Source organism: Calonectris borealis, chromosome 7 (assembly GCF_964195595.1).
Source record: "Calonectris borealis chromosome 7, bCalBor7.hap1.2, whole genome shotgun sequence".
NCBI classification, from domain to species: Eukaryota; Metazoa; Chordata; class Aves; order Procellariiformes; family Procellariidae; genus Calonectris; species Calonectris borealis.
Window position 1 is genome coordinate 26,160,538 of NC_134318.1, and position 18,256 is coordinate 26,178,793.

The 18,256-nt window shown below is 41.9% G+C and overlaps 1 protein-coding gene across 12 annotated transcripts in view; it reads right to left on the minus strand.

Moving 5' to 3' along the window:
• Window positions 1-509: 509 nt before the first annotated feature.
• Window positions 510-18,256, minus strand: part of EXOC6 (exocyst complex component 6) — a 94,909-nt gene continuing 77,162 nt past the window's right edge. For 8 of the 12 annotated variants that reach the window (XM_075154720.1, XM_075154719.1, XM_075154730.1 and 5 more), the window contains 2 exons: window positions 2,570-2,682; window positions 510-1,639 (listed from right to left, as the gene is read on the minus strand). In XM_075154720.1, coding sequence (XP_075010821.1) covers window positions 1,507-1,639; window positions 2,570-2,682 — 246 coding nt within the window. In that variant the 3' untranslated portion in view covers window positions 510-1,506. The other 4 variants (XM_075154717.1, XM_075154718.1, XM_075154726.1 and 1 more) reach the window with 3 other exon arrangements.

Here is an 18,256-nt window from a genome sequence, read left to right on the forward strand (position 1 = left end):
CGGCCAGGGCCAGAGGGGGCGGCCGGGGCAGCCCCCCCTCCTCGGGGCTGGGCGCCCGGCGCCCCTCTCCCGTCCCCCGCCCGGCCCCTCGGGGGCCCTCCGACGGCGCGGCACTGCCGCCCCAGCCGGGCCGGTTCCGCGGCGGGACGGCTGCCCCTCGGCGCGGGGTGGCCCCTCTGCCCCGCGTCCCGCCGGGAGCCCCCGGGCGCCCCCTCGGGCCAGCCCTTCCCCCCGTCCGGGCAAGGCAGCGAGTCCCGGCCCAGGCTCCCCCGGCCGGGGAGCGCCTCAGCCCCGCTCCGCAGGCCCCGCCGGTCCCAGCCGCCCCGGACTGCAGCGGCAGCCGGGGGGATCCCGCTGCCCCCCCGGGCCGCACCCCGCCGACGGGGCCGCCCGGACCCCCGTCCCCCTGCCCCGGGGGTAAATCACCAAAGAGCCGGGACCTGTGCGGGTCCCAACGAAACCGGCTCTGAGGTGCGGTCCAGTGCGTGAAATTAAAACAGGAACACGGGTGAGGTTTATATTACTGTATTTAGACCGTCAATAACTTAAAAATACAGCGAAAATGTACATTATTTTTACAGGTTCCATTTGGTTTGTATTTGTTAGACATTCTCTTTGTGTCTAAAATAGCCAGGAGGGGACAGTGCGAAGAGACCGGCAGTGGGACGAAACGCTAATCGCTGGGATGGGTCTGGCGGTAGAAAGCGCATACTGACAAACAGATGCGGCACAAAACCAGCAGTGGCAAATCTATTCCTTACTGCAACCTGGGGAAAAGAACCCGGGATCTTACAAAAGTACAGTTAGAAATAGTAACCCTGAGGAACAAAAACAAAACAAAACGTCACAGTATAAAGAACTCAAATGGTTATTTACATTCACAACCTCAAGACTAAACCCTTTAGGAGAACAAAGCCTATAAGCCCTAATGCTAAATAAATATCAAGTCTAGTTCTCAGGTAGTTTTCAAAGGTACTAAAAATCAGAAGATTTCTTCATACTTCCAGACTACAAAATCTGGTATACAAAATTATGTCTAATCACTTTAAGGCTAATATACATTTAATGCAGGAAAACGATAGGCGGCATCCGAAACGCAAGTATCTCAATGCTTAAAAAACATTAAATTAGCATTCATCCAGAAAACAGCAACTAAGGTATTATTTCTCAAATAATTCCTACCTGGAGCAAAATTTTGGATACCATGTCTGCAGATATTTAAATAACATATTTACAGTTCAGCTGTTCCATGTACAATATGATTGAGCTGGTTTTTATTGTACAGTCTCATTTTTTACCATTTGTTTACAATATACAAAACAGTATTCGATCCATTAAAAATACGTACAAAGAATTGTTTGCTGAAGACTCCATGTACAAGCCATCTGCTGCATTTTTCCTTTACTTGGTCAAACGAACGTCCTAACTGATATCACTGTTTGCTTAGTAGAAACAGTGGCTAAGAAATACCTCTTGGTGTGATGAGATACTGTCGATTTAACACTCCTATGTGTGCTGGGACATACCATTCACTAAACTCCTTAGTTGCTTTACTACAGTCTCTATTAGCTTCTGCTTGTCACGATCATTCTTCCTGAACTGAGCAAAAATGTTGTTCTTTTTGCTAGAGTCTTTCATTCTAGAGAAATAAAAAAGCAAATGATACAAACACGTTAGAAACATAATTTGAAAAGGAAAACATCCGACTATTTAAATAGGTTTACTTTTGTTCCTCTTTTGATCTTTCTGCTAGTAAGAACGGAAAGATTACAAAACCTGTTATCTATGTGTTCTTAAATTAAACTTCCGCAATGCGGAACTCGTTTTAACAAATACTACTTCATCCCGTAAGTATTAAGCAAATAGAAACTGGCCCTACCAATTGCGTTAGGAGAGAAGCAAACCAGAAAACCCGTTACTATCATCTGCTTCCATAGTAAGTTCAGACTCAGCAAACGGGCGTGTTTTGTTCACCGCCAAATTACCCGATATCGTTATTGCTGATCTCCCGTATCAATGGATTTAAAAACGAAATTCGGGAAATAAAAGAAATTGAAGCAACAATATTTTGTAACAATATAGGCAATACGCACCCTCTGTGAACTCTGCAAAATACATATTCATCGCAGGCAGGAGAGGAGAGAAAACACCGTTAGAAAATGCCTTTAAATCACAGTGTTTTGATGGAGTTTTTAAAAGCAGGTTGACCGCCGGCTGGCGGCAACGCGCCCTCCCTTACGCTGTCCCCCCCCAGCCCACTCGCCGGGCCAGACGACGTGCTCGCACCGGCTTTACCACGGCGAAACCCCACGCATCTCCCTTCCCTAAAGCGCAACTCGGGCAGCCGCAAGCTGCTGCCGGGGCTGCGGCACTGCCCGCGCCTCTGCGCGGCTCTCGGCCCCGGGACAGCCCCGCGCTGCCGCCGGGCTCTCGCCGCCGCCGCTCCCGGGAGGGCGGCCCCGGCCCCGCAGTCGTCCCGTGGGTGCCGGGCTCGGAGCGCTGCGGCCCCCGGCCCTGCCCCGCGGCCGCCCCACGCTGGCAGCTCCCGGCCCCCGGCCCACGCACTTACTTCTCCAGGAGCGTGAGGGCCGTGCTCGGATTGACCCGCAGGTACTTGGAGGTGGCCTGCCCGTAGTCAGCCAGGTAGGTGGACCAGTCCCACACCATGAAAAGGTCCAGAAGCTGCGGGGGGAGAGGCGGGTGAGGGAGCGCGGAGCGGCTCTGCAGGGAGAAGGCGCCCGCCCGGCCCGGGCCCGGCCGCAGCCCCTTCACCTGCCCATTGCTTTCTTTAACGCCTTCTCGCCGCCCTCCGTGCGCTGGGAGGCGGCTGTGCGGGTTCGGCCCTCGGAGGGGATGCTAATGGCTTCACACGTCGCTGTTTCGGGAGCTCGCTTTACCGTGGGGAGGGAGAAGGGGATACTCGTGTCTGTTGCTGCTCACAGTAATTTAAACCAGAGGTTCAGGTAGTCTCAATTAAGTGAATTAAACAACCCCTGCTGCACTCTCCATGGTGATGGATCCCTGTGACTCAGCCCCAAGCCCTGGGCACACTTCTGGCCCAAACAAACCCCAAACACTTAAATGGGGGAACAAAAAGCCTCCAAACACAGTCCTGCGTCTGGCCGCAGTTTCCAATCAGGCCTTTGACTCACAATCTCGGAGCTGCTGTTCAACAAAACAGCCTGCTTTTACAGGCAGACGCAATGCCTAACCTCCAGCAGCTGCTACCCTCGCAGCCCTCAAAGCCTAATTCTCCCTCCGCCATCACTGGCGTGGGCCAGGCACCGCTGGGCGCCCTGCCCAGGCTGCCCCGGGCCAGGGCACACGCGGTCCCACTTGCTGGAGCCTTTCCCATGACTACCTGCAGGCTGGCAGGCCCCACTCCCATTGACGTCAATAGCGGGGTGCCCCAGCTTCCCCCCACGTCCGATGCCTGGCCTGCTGCAGAGGGCTAATGTGGGCTTGTTCTCAGGCTGCCCACCGTTAGCTAAACCTACTGTTAAAATAAGCATGGGGAACTATTAGCAACACTTTGCCCTGGCTCGCGGTGCCCACGGCTGCTCCGCTGAGCTGGGTCCTCACTGTAACCTAGAGCCCCTCCTTGCCTGGAGGCCTTGCTACATCGGTAGGGCCTGGAAAGGTGGAATGGAACAGGATTTTCTGTAAAAAAAACACTTTAAGAAGCATAACGGACTACTGCAGGTTGTACCATTTTGCTATTTAAATAAAGAACCCTTTTCACTTTAAACATTTGCTTCTGCTAAGCCAGACCAGAGCTGCTACAGCCAGGACACAACAGCAGCGGCCTCTGCTCCCACAGGCAGAGCTGCAGCAGGCGCCCGCTCCTCCGACTTCTCAGGGTACGCGAAGAGCAGCACTGCACCTCTGACAGCCTTGCCTTACTCAGACTTCTCAGTCCGATGAAACGTCACAGATCTCCAGTAATGCTCATCCCCAAAATTATAACACCAACTTAATTACAAAATAAAAGCATATCCCTCAGTCTTCACAGCTTCAAATTTATATGCTTTTTTCCTGCAAATTTTTCCACTTCCTGACCTCTTTCTTATGTTATTTTCAAATAAAGTGTCTAATTTAAATGAATTATTTTCTAATTAATTACTCCTTCCATATTTGGAGTATAGTCTTTTATGAATACGTAGTAACATTTCCTGGCTTTATAATGGACATCTGACACAGTTACTGCTCTGTCATTCCAAAGTCCTCCAGGGACCATTACAAACCTCAGTGACAGCTACATTTTACATTTGACTGTTTGGGTGAAAGGTATATAAAAAGCAAGGAGGCTATTTCATTCCCTACTGACTATGTATCTGTGATAGCCTTCAAGGTCAAATAGTTCCTTCTCACAAAGCACTTTCTCAGAATGGGCACCATCAATTCTCCTACCGAGCTGGAGAGAAGAGAACATGCCTTTAGTCACTAAGCCAACAGACTTGGGAAGGCTCTGGTAACTCAGGAATTAGTAGCATTTGTGAAACCCATGGCCTCAGTCGCTGCTGCATGTTAGTCATCATTTCTTATTACCTGCGTTGCAACAGTTTGTAGTGCCCAGTCCTCATAGAGGCTGTACGATATATTCAAAAGCACGATCAAAAGAGCAGCAAGACAGGACAAGCACACACACAACACAGGTTGGGAGGATAAAGCTGATAACCACAGGAACCCAAACTATATAATCTGGAGACTTCATGTTCCCTCTCTCTTACAGAGAAGCAAACAGAATGTATTAATAAATTACTACTAATTACAATGCCACTTGTCATGGACTCCACATGGGAGATGGTCCTTAAGAAAGGACCATCCCAATGCTCCTGCAGCAGTTGTGTTCAGTAAATCAAATGTGAAAGATTTCGTTTCTTACCCCTATTGTAACATTGAAATTGAGGATTCTGGGTAAATCCTAAACAACCCTGAAGCTCTGTATCCTGTTAGCAACATGCAGCCCAAAGCCATCGATGACTGATACAATTACAGTGCTGGCAAGTTCAAACAACCTTTCCTGCCAATATTGCATGAGCCATTTTCATACCATACTTCCAGTGCTTGAACCAACTGTCTGATTGTGTCATGGCTCTGGGACGCCTCAGTGATAGTGACGGCTGGTGGGAAGATTACACCTCATTTGTCACCTGACCATGTAGGGCTCTGAACAGACCATGGAGTCTGTTGCTTTTCAATACATGAGGTAAAACAATGTCCCAAGAGAACATGACGCTATTCTGTGCTCTCCAAGACAGTCCTGGCTCTGAAGAGTGAACACCGAGAGACACTATTGGCAAGGGGGACGTACCCAGAGCCCCTTCCCTGCTCCACGCTTGGTCAAAGAACTGCACACAACCAGCCTCATGCTAATAAATCTCCTAAGTTAAAGCAGTTGTCATGACATGTGGCAGGTAACACGAAGGACCAGGGACATGCAATCAAATGACACATGTCACCCAATCATAGCTCCCTTCCCTCCTTCTGCACACGTGTTCAGGGGCCGCAGTGTGACAAACGTGCCCTGCTGCTGGAGTAAATGCGATGGAGCTGCAGACACTGCTGGAGACCGGACTGCTGCTGTGCACAATTATGCATTGTGCGTTTTGTCCCCCTCACAGCTGCAGTTCTGCACTGTGGCATATTGCTGTACATAATGGGCTTTGACAGCACGTACTGTACGCTGTGGGTGGGCAAGAGCTGCCTGGTGTGCAGCTCTTCGGATCTGTGTCCTGGCCATTCACATCACCTGCATCTGACTTGGCACTTGGCAGATGTACAGTCAGTGCAGGCGCTTTGTGAGGGGAGCAGGTTGGCGAGCAGCCAACGGCAGCAAGGACAGTCTAGCAGAAATGAGCTGCTGGTCCCAGGACCATCACACGTATATGGGAAATAACTTCAATCCACCCATACAAAGCTTCCCTCAAATGCAGTCCCGAATTCACTCACTGCCTTGCTGCAGAGGTATCGACCCTATTGTCTGCTTCAACTTCTGCTACTCTGTTCCTTTCTGATTTACACTGCCTTTTGCTACAAAAATGTGTGCCTTATTTAAATGAAGCACTTTAATTCCTCTGCCTCCTATAGAAAGACCTCTGTTAAAGTGGGACTGTCTTGGCCACAGGCATATGATCTAGAAGACAGCCCATCCATTCAAAGATGCAGAAAAATATTTGGGCTACTTCATGTGATTTGAACACACTCTTGGAAAGACAAAGCTGATAATGAAGCACTGGCCTACCTAATCTTTTGCTAGATGATTTTTATTTTAGTACAGGATAAAGTTCTCTTGAAATTTATACATAAAGATTATTGAAAATAAGAGAAGAACATGAAGATGCAAGAAGTCTGCTTTTTTAATTCATGCAAACAGATAGCTACATGAAATTCATCATGAAAACTTGGCCAACTTTTCAATAGAGGAGAAAAAAAACCCCAACTTTTTCCCTATATTGTTGCTGTATTTTCATTCACAATGGATGCTTATTAAAATGATTTTATAATGTGACAGGGTCTAGGCGTGTACAAAACCACAAGGAAAGGGAACAGCCTTTGGTAATGTTACACGGTACTCAAGGTGAAGAGATAATGGAAATACTTTGTGGATTTGGCTTGACACGCTGACGTGACTCATACTAAAGAGATGTAATATGTGGGATATGTTAAGTTCCACTGAAATAAAAGAAGGTTGTAAATCTTTGCAGTTTTAATTACTGTGATTGCTACTAATGTGGAAAAAGAAAAATTGTATCAAGGGCAAGTCTAATCGTAAAAGTGTTAATTTTGCCAAAAAAGAGTATCAGCTAGAATTAAAAAAAAAACCTTTAGGGGATTTAAGTTCAGGTGAGCTCACCCCACAGGTTCTCAGTTGTGAAGAATGAAGTACAGGAGAATTTGCTGGTTCTGTGACAGTAGTTCTTATTGTGGCAACTAGAATCAACCTATTAAAGGCCAAATTAAAGCCACATTTCCCTACTACTATTTTATCCACTAAAACTGTCACTATTGACACAATAACTGAAAACGAGATGTATTGTCTAGCAAGGAGTGGTCCACGCTGACATGCACTGTAGTAAGAGAAATACATGCACAGAGTAGGTCGTGGCAATAAATATTTTCCTGCCTCAAAAATCAGTCAAAACCCACACAGTGTAGCACAACACACTGTGGCGCTGCTGGCTGCAGCTCCTTCAAGGTTAGAATGTGCATTGTTTGTCTTGAAGTTACAATAGGAAAAATGTTTATTTTGCACATGCATCTTTCCAAAGTTAACATGTATGGGAAATACTTCAAACTGGACAGAAAGGCAATCTCTCCCGCTACTCTCAGTGTCTGGAGCACTAGCTGTGCAGACCATTCGCTGTTAGTCAGCTGCTCAGCCCCACCTAAGGAGCCACCCAAGGGTGCTCTGTCAGAACCAGCTTATCATGCGGCTGAAACACTGTGAAGCACCCAATAAACTAGATATACCGTACTCCGCTACGCAAAAACAATTGGCACTGTTGTACTCTCTTTATCCCATAACAACCATGAAAAATAAGAATAAGCTAAGACAGGCAATGCTATACCTGAGAATTTTATAATGAAGCGGAGTATGTTTCTCTAGGAGCAAGGGAACAGATCTTCAAGCTCTTCTGACTAGGAATAATGAACAAAAGAGTTTACAGAGAAGTGTGTGCATCTATGTGTGCGAATTGTTACCAAAAAAGAAATGGGAAAAAGCTTTATCCTTTCTAGTATACCAGATGGAGTGTTCAATAGACTGTCCACTTACTTACATTTACAAGATAGATAGGGTATACACTTCTGCCTTATTTAGAGGATTTGCCTCTTCTAAAGGTATGATAGAAGGGCAACCTTCATCCAACATCTTGGGACCATTAGGCTGATGATCAGAGAGCAGCATGTTCCTTTTACTGTATATGAAACAGTGTTGTCCTCTCAAGCGACCACATTATCAGTCACATATATACTTCTAACATCATAGATAACTTGAGGCTTTTGGTTGCTGTTCTACACTTGCATTTTGAATGATGCTCTACAATACGCTGATAGAAAACTTTTTGTTCCTGTCCATGTATTTTCTAAATGCCTTTTACATGTCTAACATAAGTTCTTTCTGCTCAAAATAAACACCACTTGGAAAAAAAAGGTGTTTATATATACTTATATAAAAGGCTATAGTGATCTCTTACCTTATATAGATAATGCTGTTTAAAACAAAAGTCTTCTAATTAACACAACAATCTTACTGTAAAAGATACTAAACTATTTTTCCGTTAAAAGAGATCCTACTTCAAGACCTTGATAGCTAATGGGTTTGGTTAACACAAAACATTACAATATTGATGCCACGGGGGGAAAAAGGTCTTAAGATTTTAGGGACAGAATTCTGGCTTCAAATAGGGCACTTGCACCTATTCTTCAAGTTCAGAACTCTTGTTTTTTCCCCAATATCTAGGTGATATGGCCATGTTGGGACAGAAATTAATGGTAATTATTGCTCAGTAAAGCTTTGTCTTTTATTACCTAAAGTCCTGAGTAGCTCAGCCGTAGTCCTGTATTTAGGCCATCTTGTAATTACGTGAGAATTTTGTGCACTGGGAACTGCTGGAATTGACCATCTGGCCTTTTCAATGCTGTCTCAATCTCTTGTCACATCCTCAAATATCATACAGATGCCCTTTCCTTTTTACTTTTGGGCAACTGTCAGGAATAATCTTGGAAGAGAACGCAACTTTGGGAACTAGCTATCCATAGAGTCAACAGAAGGGCTTCACAGAAGGAAATGGGGGCAGTGTCCATTAGGCAACGCTAAGCGTGTTGGTTATACTAGAAAAAACGTAGTTTTAAACTATTAAGGTAGCTTAGCACAAGTTGGAATGGTGCCGTTATCTCTTCTGAAGTATCAGGAGTGTCAGCAAATAGCTTTGGTTGTACAAGTAGGCAACAGTGATTCAGGGGCTGGAGATAAAAATGAGGAGTTGTACACTTAATATTCTGCTTACCTATCTGTAAATCCGAATATTCCATCAAAAGGAAAGTAATTCTTCTAACGTATCACTGTCCTTCTGGCCCACTCTCCTTGCTCACAAGCTGAATATTTCTTATGCTAAACAGTTTATTAACCCCTAATCACCCAGTTACTTCTGGACTTGATTGCATGTGTAATTACCTTTTGTCAGGTACAATTTGCCTGATAAACATGTCAGAACACTTGCTGCTTAGTCTGTTGAAACAGATAAATGCTGTCTTTCCACAGCCTTGGGGCATAATTAACAGGGAAAAAAAGGCAGTTATAAAAACACACAGAAGCTGATTCAGTGAGGCAGGAGTTCACAGCATGCAGCCCGCCAATGCCCATTGCCTGGCCCGCTATGCTTGCCTGAGCGCTTATTGAGTTCCAGCCTGCTGTGACAGGGCAACAGGGGCAGCCCTCAAAAACTGAGATTTAAAGTAGGTTTCCACGTGAACTTCAGAAAAGAGTGGGATGATGCCTGTTTGGAAAAAAAAAAACCCAACCAACAAAGTGAAGCAGCAGATAATGATATTGGTAGAGTCCCTGTCATCGTTATGTGTTACATGCTCAAGTAGACTCTGGGATGGGACCAGGAAGCAAAAAAATTAAAAGAAGGCAGAGAAAAAAAAAATCAGGAAAAGCAAAAAGGGGAAGATTAAAAAAAAAAAATGCTTTGTGGCATTCTTGGGCTCGGTTGCTTCTGATTTCTGCCCTGTAGTGTTTGCAGGTTACGTACCCACGCACTGCGGGGAGTGCAAAAAAAGAAATCCTTACCTGACCTCTGGATAACCCAAACAGGAGATTAGCCCATTTCCAAGCAAAGCAGGTTGTCACACTGTTAGGCCAATTGCTTCTATTGACACTTTGCATAAACATCTTACACAGGGTGATCAGAAAGGACTGTTATGCCATTAACGCTCTTTTTATTTTTTTATACCTAAGCCTTACAGAATAAAGGCCTTTCTGAGTAAGGGATAACAAAAGGGTCAAAAGGTCACAAACATTCTTTAAGTAGGTAAAAATCAGGGAAGTTTAGGTTCATTGAAAAGCACAAATTGGAACTTTTTTGCATCTTGTGACATTCCAGCACGCTCAGCTTTTTCTAATTTTACTTTTAGCAAATTCATTAATCTACTTAATTGTGCATTTTACTTTTACTTTTAAGCAAGAAAATGCTACAATCTTCATTTTAGGAAATAGCAAGCTGTCTAATCTTCTCAGCTAATCAGTAATCTAAACAGATTTAGACATTACCATTAAAATCCTCATGGGGCACAGTACAAAAATATATAGAATTTTTTCTTGAAGTGGTACGACTGAACAGTCTCTCACATACAGTTTTCACCTATAATTTACACAGCATGTGGTTTGCACTGTGTACAGCAAAATAGTCTATATTTTCCTTTGTTTTGTTTTTGCTTTGATCAGAGATGGAAACAATCTCCCTTTAATAGTATAAAAGCCACCTGCTGGGCATCGCAGACTACAGCTAATTGGTAAATTCTTTGAAATTTAGATATAATGGATTTTGACCTCTTTAATTAAAAAAATCCCAAAGCCTAGAATACTGGTGAACTCTTCTGGGAAATGAATGGCGCGAAGCATATACAACTGCAAGCTATGCCAAATCTTTTCTTAGAATACAGAAATAACATTGCAATTTTTCCCTTGAGGATGCATGGCTTTTGACCTAGAAAAAAAGCCCCATGACTGTTGTGAGCTACGTATCATTTAAGTCATTAAGATAAAGGAATAGCAAATATATTAATATTTCAATTATTACTATTTGTATTGGGGTTTGGAGCTAAAAAGCTCCAAAGATGAAGGGGACTTTTTCATTTTAAACACAGTAAACTCACAAAAGCCACTCACAAATGTCCCCCTCCTCAACATTTCCCACCCCAAGGAGCTCACACTGTACCTATATACACCTTCTATTCAGAAGAACAAACGGGTTTGATGACCGAAGAGGAAGCCTGTCTACCAGAATCATTGTTGTTTCATAATTTCTGACATAATGTTAACCTTTCAGTGGAGCTATAATCTCATCGGTTTGTCAACTCTGAGGCAGCACTGTCTTCCTTTTGTTAAAACACTTATTTATACTCTGCCCAGCGTGATGGGGCTATGATCCATGACTGGGACTCATAGGCACTGCAGTAACACAGCTACACAACGATGACACTTTCTTTTTAGTCTCTGCTTATGTTTCATGCACAAGTACACATGAATATACGTTACACAGGTATACACTTATTTCCAATGAATTAACAAAAGACCCCTGCATGAACATGAAGGTAACACCCCCATTAGTTCACCAAATGTTATCTCCCTGTTTATTAAAGCATGCACACCATGAAAGCTCTTGCTAGATTGAAAAGAAAACGTGAAGGACCAGAATCAGAACTGGACAAAACCAAGTCTTGTTCACTCTAAACATTTCCCAGTCGCAAAGGAACAACAGAAGTATTTAAAATATAGATCTCCCAGTCCAGCTTACAAGGAAAAAAGACAGAGTTTGCTAACTGTAGAATAACACTGCACCAACCAAATGCAATTATCACTTCATCAGTTGGTGTTCGTCACTGCTGACAAATATCTTGTTAGCCTGGTTAGCAAGTCTGCCTGCCACTTGCCAAAATATTTTGTTTTGTTTACTCCTGGTGACTTATTTTGTGAATGTGGTGAATTTTAAAATCCCCCCTACTGATCACATATAACTGGAATAACACACATTGGTCTTGTATTTCAAAGTGTAAATTGATCTCTCGATCTGTGAATGTCTCCCTATAGATTATGCTACCCTTTTTCTGGATTGGTATAACAAATGCATTTTCAAAGTGATGTTATGGGGACTTAGCTATGCAATTCCCATTAGTGTCAATGGGGGTCGCAGGCTAAATTCCTAGGCAATGCTTTGAAAACTGAGCCCTGGATTTTCAAAGGAAACATAGTTTGTGTTAGAAAGGCAGTGTCTTTCAGTTTTTAAGCCACTGCATTAAAACGTGCTTTTTCTTTTTTTAAAGCACTATGCATTTAGAAATTGTGCCTAAACTGGGGACATTTAAATGTTCACAAGAATGAAACAGTTTTATATTTAAATGCTTCCATCTGTTTCAAATTTATAAGTGAAAATCATATCTGTCACTATCATGAATGCTGGGATACAATCTTTAACACATTTGTAAGTGTATAATGTATAAACTCAGAGGTTATGACAGCTGAACCACTGGGAATTGTTATGCTAAGAAAAAAATAGAAGTTACTTGTATTCAATTAAGTCCTTTATAACCTAAATTCTCTGAAAGGGCAGAATTCTTTCCTAAAATCTGGACCTCAAGGTACACTCAGAGATGCCTGGTCTTGTTATACTAATGAGCAAGTCCAAATACATTTTTTTATTCTTTGGCACTTCAAATGAACTTAGGCCTGCCTACAAAATAAAAACGCTTGCTGTTGAAATCACGTGAACAAGCTTGTCGCTTTTACCATAACCAGAAAAACACTCACAACGTATAATTTTTACAAATCCCACTAAAACTTCAAGCAACCCAAGATGTAACATCTGAAGAAAGTCACTGAAAAATAGTCACTGAGGCAAATATAAATAGCTAGGCCCTATGCAACACACAATATAGCAACAAGTAATACCTCTTCAAAGAAGATTTGTTTAATTACAGAGCAAATGTTTATTATGAAGTGTGTTCTTCCTCATCATTAAAGAATAAGCTGGACTAGTAGCAAAAGAACCCTCTTTTGAGTCTAGAAACAGGGAAGAGTTTGAAAAGCAGGAGCCTGGCAGACAGTCAGGCTCCAGAGGGCATGGGCTTGGGCCAAATTGCTCCTGTCAGGCCCGTTAGCCCGTACACAAAGTCCCTGTAGACAAAGCATAAAACTATGTCAATGGTAAAATTTGTGTGGATTAAAAATTGTGTATTATGCAATGGTCAGGTCATTCACCTTTTTTTTTTTTTGAGCTTCTGACGCAGAGACGCACACGCTCAAACAACACGCAGGGGTGACAAGTGCAGCCCCCCAAAACAGGACATCTGCCTCTGACCTGGACAAGACTTTGAAAATACAATTTCAGCTATTAAAATTATGAAGCATTTGATATAGCACAGTTAAATTTAAGCTGTCATTTTCATTTGGCTTCTGGTTTTTTTTTTTTAACACAGGTTTGCCAGTAGTACTTGGATACTGAATTTACCAGAACCATTATTAACTGAAAAGGTAATTTTTATAATTTAATTTATTTAAACTTATATCTTCTGTAAGCAGTTTTTTCAACTGCACAAGACTCACAACAGGCTTGCTTTAAACTATTTGCTCATCTATGAAATAATGCCATAAATTGCACGTGATGTGGCACAGTACCTTAAAATAAGTTTCTTGGGGATTAAAAGTGTATTGTTTGTCTCCTTCCTGTAAAAATCTGTTTGAGGTGTTTCACTAAAAATATGTACTCAAAAATTTCAAAATCTAATGCTAAAATCAGATTTTAACCACCTTCTCTGGTTTAGAGAGGTGTGACTAATTAAAAATCATCTAACTTGGTGTAACTGGAATAAAATTTAAACACAAAACACGTTCACTTCAACTTCCATGCTGTGTTCTGGAACTGAACACTCTTGTCCCATCTGTCGTATTTAATATTTAGCAGTATCCATGTGAGTAACTCCAGATGCCTGCAGTCTCACCAGGGTCAGTATATATACTGTACCACGAAAAGTCATTATCTGACAAATACTGTTTTGAACTAACTAATCCAAACTGTCCTTGTATACACGCACATCTAATCTATAAAGTCAGGCTGCTGTACCCTAGAACTAAACAGCCGTAGTGGTCTGCCCAAGTATAACTACAACTCCAAGTTTAAATCTCGGTCCGATTACTACTAGGATTGAAGGAAGGAGTTTTAGATACACAGCCCTGGCATGCGAATGCAAACTGATGCCTACGGGAAGACAAGTAAGCATGGCACAGCTCCACGGCATCAACCTTGTGCTCACAGAGGAGGCGAAGACTTCAGCTCTTTGTGTGAAGCTGCAGCTCACAGAACTGACCCAGGAAGCCTTCAACCTGGCCACTGGGAATTAGCGATTCAGTGGTAGAACGGGATATTTCCTTCTCCTAGCTTTCCAGTTATTTCTTGTCGTATTCTGACTTGGACCAAAACACCAGAAGAATCTTGAATCTGCAGCATTTGTTCTCCACAGAGGTCCATATCTCTAGTGTGCACTAGAGATGAAACAGTATGAAACATATAATCTCCACTGAGGTAACCTGGGGTTCTACAGCAGGTAGGGGAAAATAGTTTGTTTCAACACAACAGTCTAATTATTTTTTAATCTATAATTTTTTTTTGTTTGGTTTGGTTTATTTTTAAGATCTGTGCGGTTCTCAAAAAGCTGCAGATCTAAAATAAAAAAACCACAGTCTCAGTGCTCCAGATTCTTCTCTTAGGCGGCCATCAAAGCCCTCAGCATTTTATATACAAGGTGTCTTTCTGAAAAGCCTCTGCAGGTAGCAGATACAAGCACAGCAACTGTTCAATAAAGTATCTCAGCTGATCTTTGGTGCCAAGTTAGATTACATGGAAAACCACTGAAATCTAAGACATAATATGCCAGAAACCAGCACAATTTTGTTTCCATCCAGAAACAAAAATCCAATGCAATCTATAAGGCACAGACACTTACAGATGTGCTCATCATGAGTTTACTGTAAACAGATAGTTATTTCTTCCAAAGTAGTGCATTCAGGGCATGGCTGCATAACCACCCTTCATAGCAGATGAAGTTACATCCCTTAGGGAAAGCTATACTAGACCTGGGAACCACTGGACAAGGAATTCCACAATCAGTAGCTCAGGAATGTAAATATAGACAAGTTAAAAGCAAAGCCAAAATCACTAGGCAAAAGTTTAATATTCTTTCCCAGACAATCTTCACTTTCTTCTTCAGCCACTACAGGACATTTACTTCCATATTTATATCTATCAAATGACTCTAAAAACGATTTAGCAAATACTACAGCCTGTATAAAATTCTGGTACTTGTTTTTGTTTTTCTTGTCTAGATAACTTGGTTTAGCAAAGGCTTCTGAGCCCAGTAAGTTGCAGTAACAAAACCCCAGATAATTCAGAATTTGTTTTTTGTTGGCTTTTTGCAAAAGATCTTTCTTCTCCTCCTGCTATATTTGCAAACATATTAGGAAAAACCCTTTCTGCTTAATGTCAATAGTCTAATATTACTTCTTTTCTAAGAAACACAGCTTCAAGAAATTATTCTCCTTAGAATTGATCTTTTTCCTTTAGAATATGCCTTTTCTCCTCACCTCTTAGGTGACAATATTTTCTTAAAATGTTTCACCTGAAAAATTATTTGTTACAATTGCTCTAGAAGACAGAATAATTCCAAATTACGTAAAATGTAATTTGTAATAATTATTCTTCATATTTTAGCTCCAACAGATGCCAATATACATGGAACTTTTGCTGAGTAATGATGGCACAATTCAGCCTCTAATGCCTCCCGCAATTTGAAAACCTCTTCCCCTGATTTTACTTGCCACTTTGAAATGTTATCCCTTTCTGGTGAGTAATCCTGTGCTAGATTCTTTTGCTTCTTAAACGAACATTATTCTCACCCTTTATTGACTGACCACATCTATTATCACATGTAAGCAGTGTTAATCCTCTAGTAATTAACACCCTTATTAAAGTAATTTTAACTCAAAGAAGTTTAAATCGCATTATTGGTTTTATTTAATTAAGCTACGGGGCTGTTTTACACTGCCATTTGAGTTTTCATCTTGTGCCTTTTCAATCTACCAGTTACGCAGGTTCCCCCCGCTCCCTGTCCCCCCCCAGTTACCTCTGTATTTCTGTCTAGGAATTATTCAATATTATTCTGTTTCACTGTGAACTTTTTAAACTATCCTCTATGTCAATGGATGCAAGACTTAAGACGCTATACCGCACTATACCGAACATATTACCATTTCCAAAACTATCATTTGGATGTGCATTTCAATGATATCAAATCTATCCTTCCACAGGGCTCAATATCTTCTTAGTGCTTAAAATGAAAGAGCCACTTCTAATGTCCTTCTCGTACATCCTAAGCAAGGGCAAAGATTTTTATTTAAACTTTAGACTGGAAAAAGAAAGGAGAATCTGAATGCACTGAGTTGTGCCACTTACAAAGGCTGGCTCAGCACTTTTTCTGTTACTTGGAAAATAAGTCAGGTTTTAAAATTGCATTTTTTGGTGTGTGTCTACTGCATGGTCCGTTCTATGGGAAAATATCTGATGGCCTATGTTCTCTTACAGATCTCAGGTAAGCTACTCAACTGACATGCTTGACACAGGGTCAAAAGATGAAAACTGTCTTCTGGTTTAACTGCATCATGTTACACTGTGCACTCTGGAAGAGTCTGGGCTAATTGTGTGTCCTGCTGGAACGATTTCCTGGAGGCACGCCACTGAAACCGGGAAAGCTTGTGTTCTCCTGGGAATAAGACAACCTGATGGTTTCATGGACTTTATACACCATTAACTGTGTACTGAAAGTCCTTTCTTTCCTTTAGGTAAAAACATCTCTTCAAATTTCTACTGTTTAAAAAAGAAATGTTCGTAATGGGTCTCAGCATAAAGCATGGAAAATGATAAACATAGAAAGAAAAGGATAAGAACAATAAAGTACGTTTATAGACAGGAACTGACTTTTTCTTTTTTTTTTTGTCCTTCATCCCGTATCTTTAAGTTCTTCTTTTCTCCCCATCATCTACTGCTTCCATCTACTCATCTTTTGATCTTTATTTTTTTTCCCCCATTTCTTTGCATTTCTGTTCTTATTCATTCTTTCTTCTCCCACCATCACTCGTTCTATGATTGCAGGGTCTTCTAAGTTGCACTGCTCCTTTGCTACTAATACTCTAGGGAAAGTCCTCTCCAGGAGTTTTTCTTTAGGTTCTAAAACATAACCTATGAGTGAATCTTCTATGTAAACTTTGTTTGTTATTTCAATATTCTTTAAAACAGTGCAACTTGTAAGATGACAAATTGCTCCAAACCTGACACGCCCATAAGAGCCATATATGTTAACATGGTATAAGCCAGTATGATATAAAACTGCCTAAGAACATGCTGGTTCAGTCATATTGCTTACAGTACAAATAGTTCACTTCATTCAGAAACCAGTTATTTACATAACAGTATGAAATTCAATCATTTCTTTTGCCACCTATTATTATCTTTGTACTAACAGAAAGAAAATATGAGGGTTTCATCTCCCAAATTTCACTGACTGACTGGAGGCAGTCAGATAGTCAGAATAATATTTTTTTATTTGTATTTCTGCAGTGCTAAAACACCCAGCTGAAAATCAGTGTAACATTATGGTACATATTGTACAAATACTTTTGAAGATACGATCTTTTTTCCTAAGACACTATGATCCAAATGAATAAACACTCATTAACTACATTTCACTTACTCAAGTCCTTGCCATACTATGTCTATGCAATTCCTTCCTTGTGTTGTTATTGTTCTGAAGCAGAGAACAATTCTTGTTTTCTTGTTGTAAAAGATTCCTTTGATTTTACTGGATTTTACATTTGCCCTATAGTGACTTCCAAAGAAGAGACGGACTAACTTTCTTTTTCACAGAAGAAACTAACAAAAGGAAAAAAATGTGATATTCTGCCTGCTGCCTGTGATTGACAGATAATTTAGAGAAGGAATGGAACGTAAATATGTTCATTGATGCAACTGAAAAAATACTGAAGGCAAATCTGTAGGGTTAAGGGGTTAGTAGTGTTGCCCAATACATACTACATACCAGTGATACTAGCAGCTTAGTGAAGGCTGGACGATGTAAGCAATTTTGAGGCAGAAATTATTGAATACAGTAATGCAGCTACCAGTGCCATGGCTCCCTGATGGGAGACTAGGACTCATAGATGTTAAAGAGAATACAAATAACAAGTAACTTGAAGGAAAACAATAATTATCTTCTCTTGTGTTGTTCAATTAACGATGCTTGTTCATTACTCATAGGAACCACATACCACCCACAGGATTCAGAGGAAGTCCCGTGGAGCTGGGGGCTCCAAAACTGAACTCCATCCATCAGCTCAGGGCTACAGAAGGGCCCAGACACAATGGTAGAGATCCTGCAGCAACTGGCTGTCAGCAGGAAGACAACGGCTTGAAATAATGTATTCACA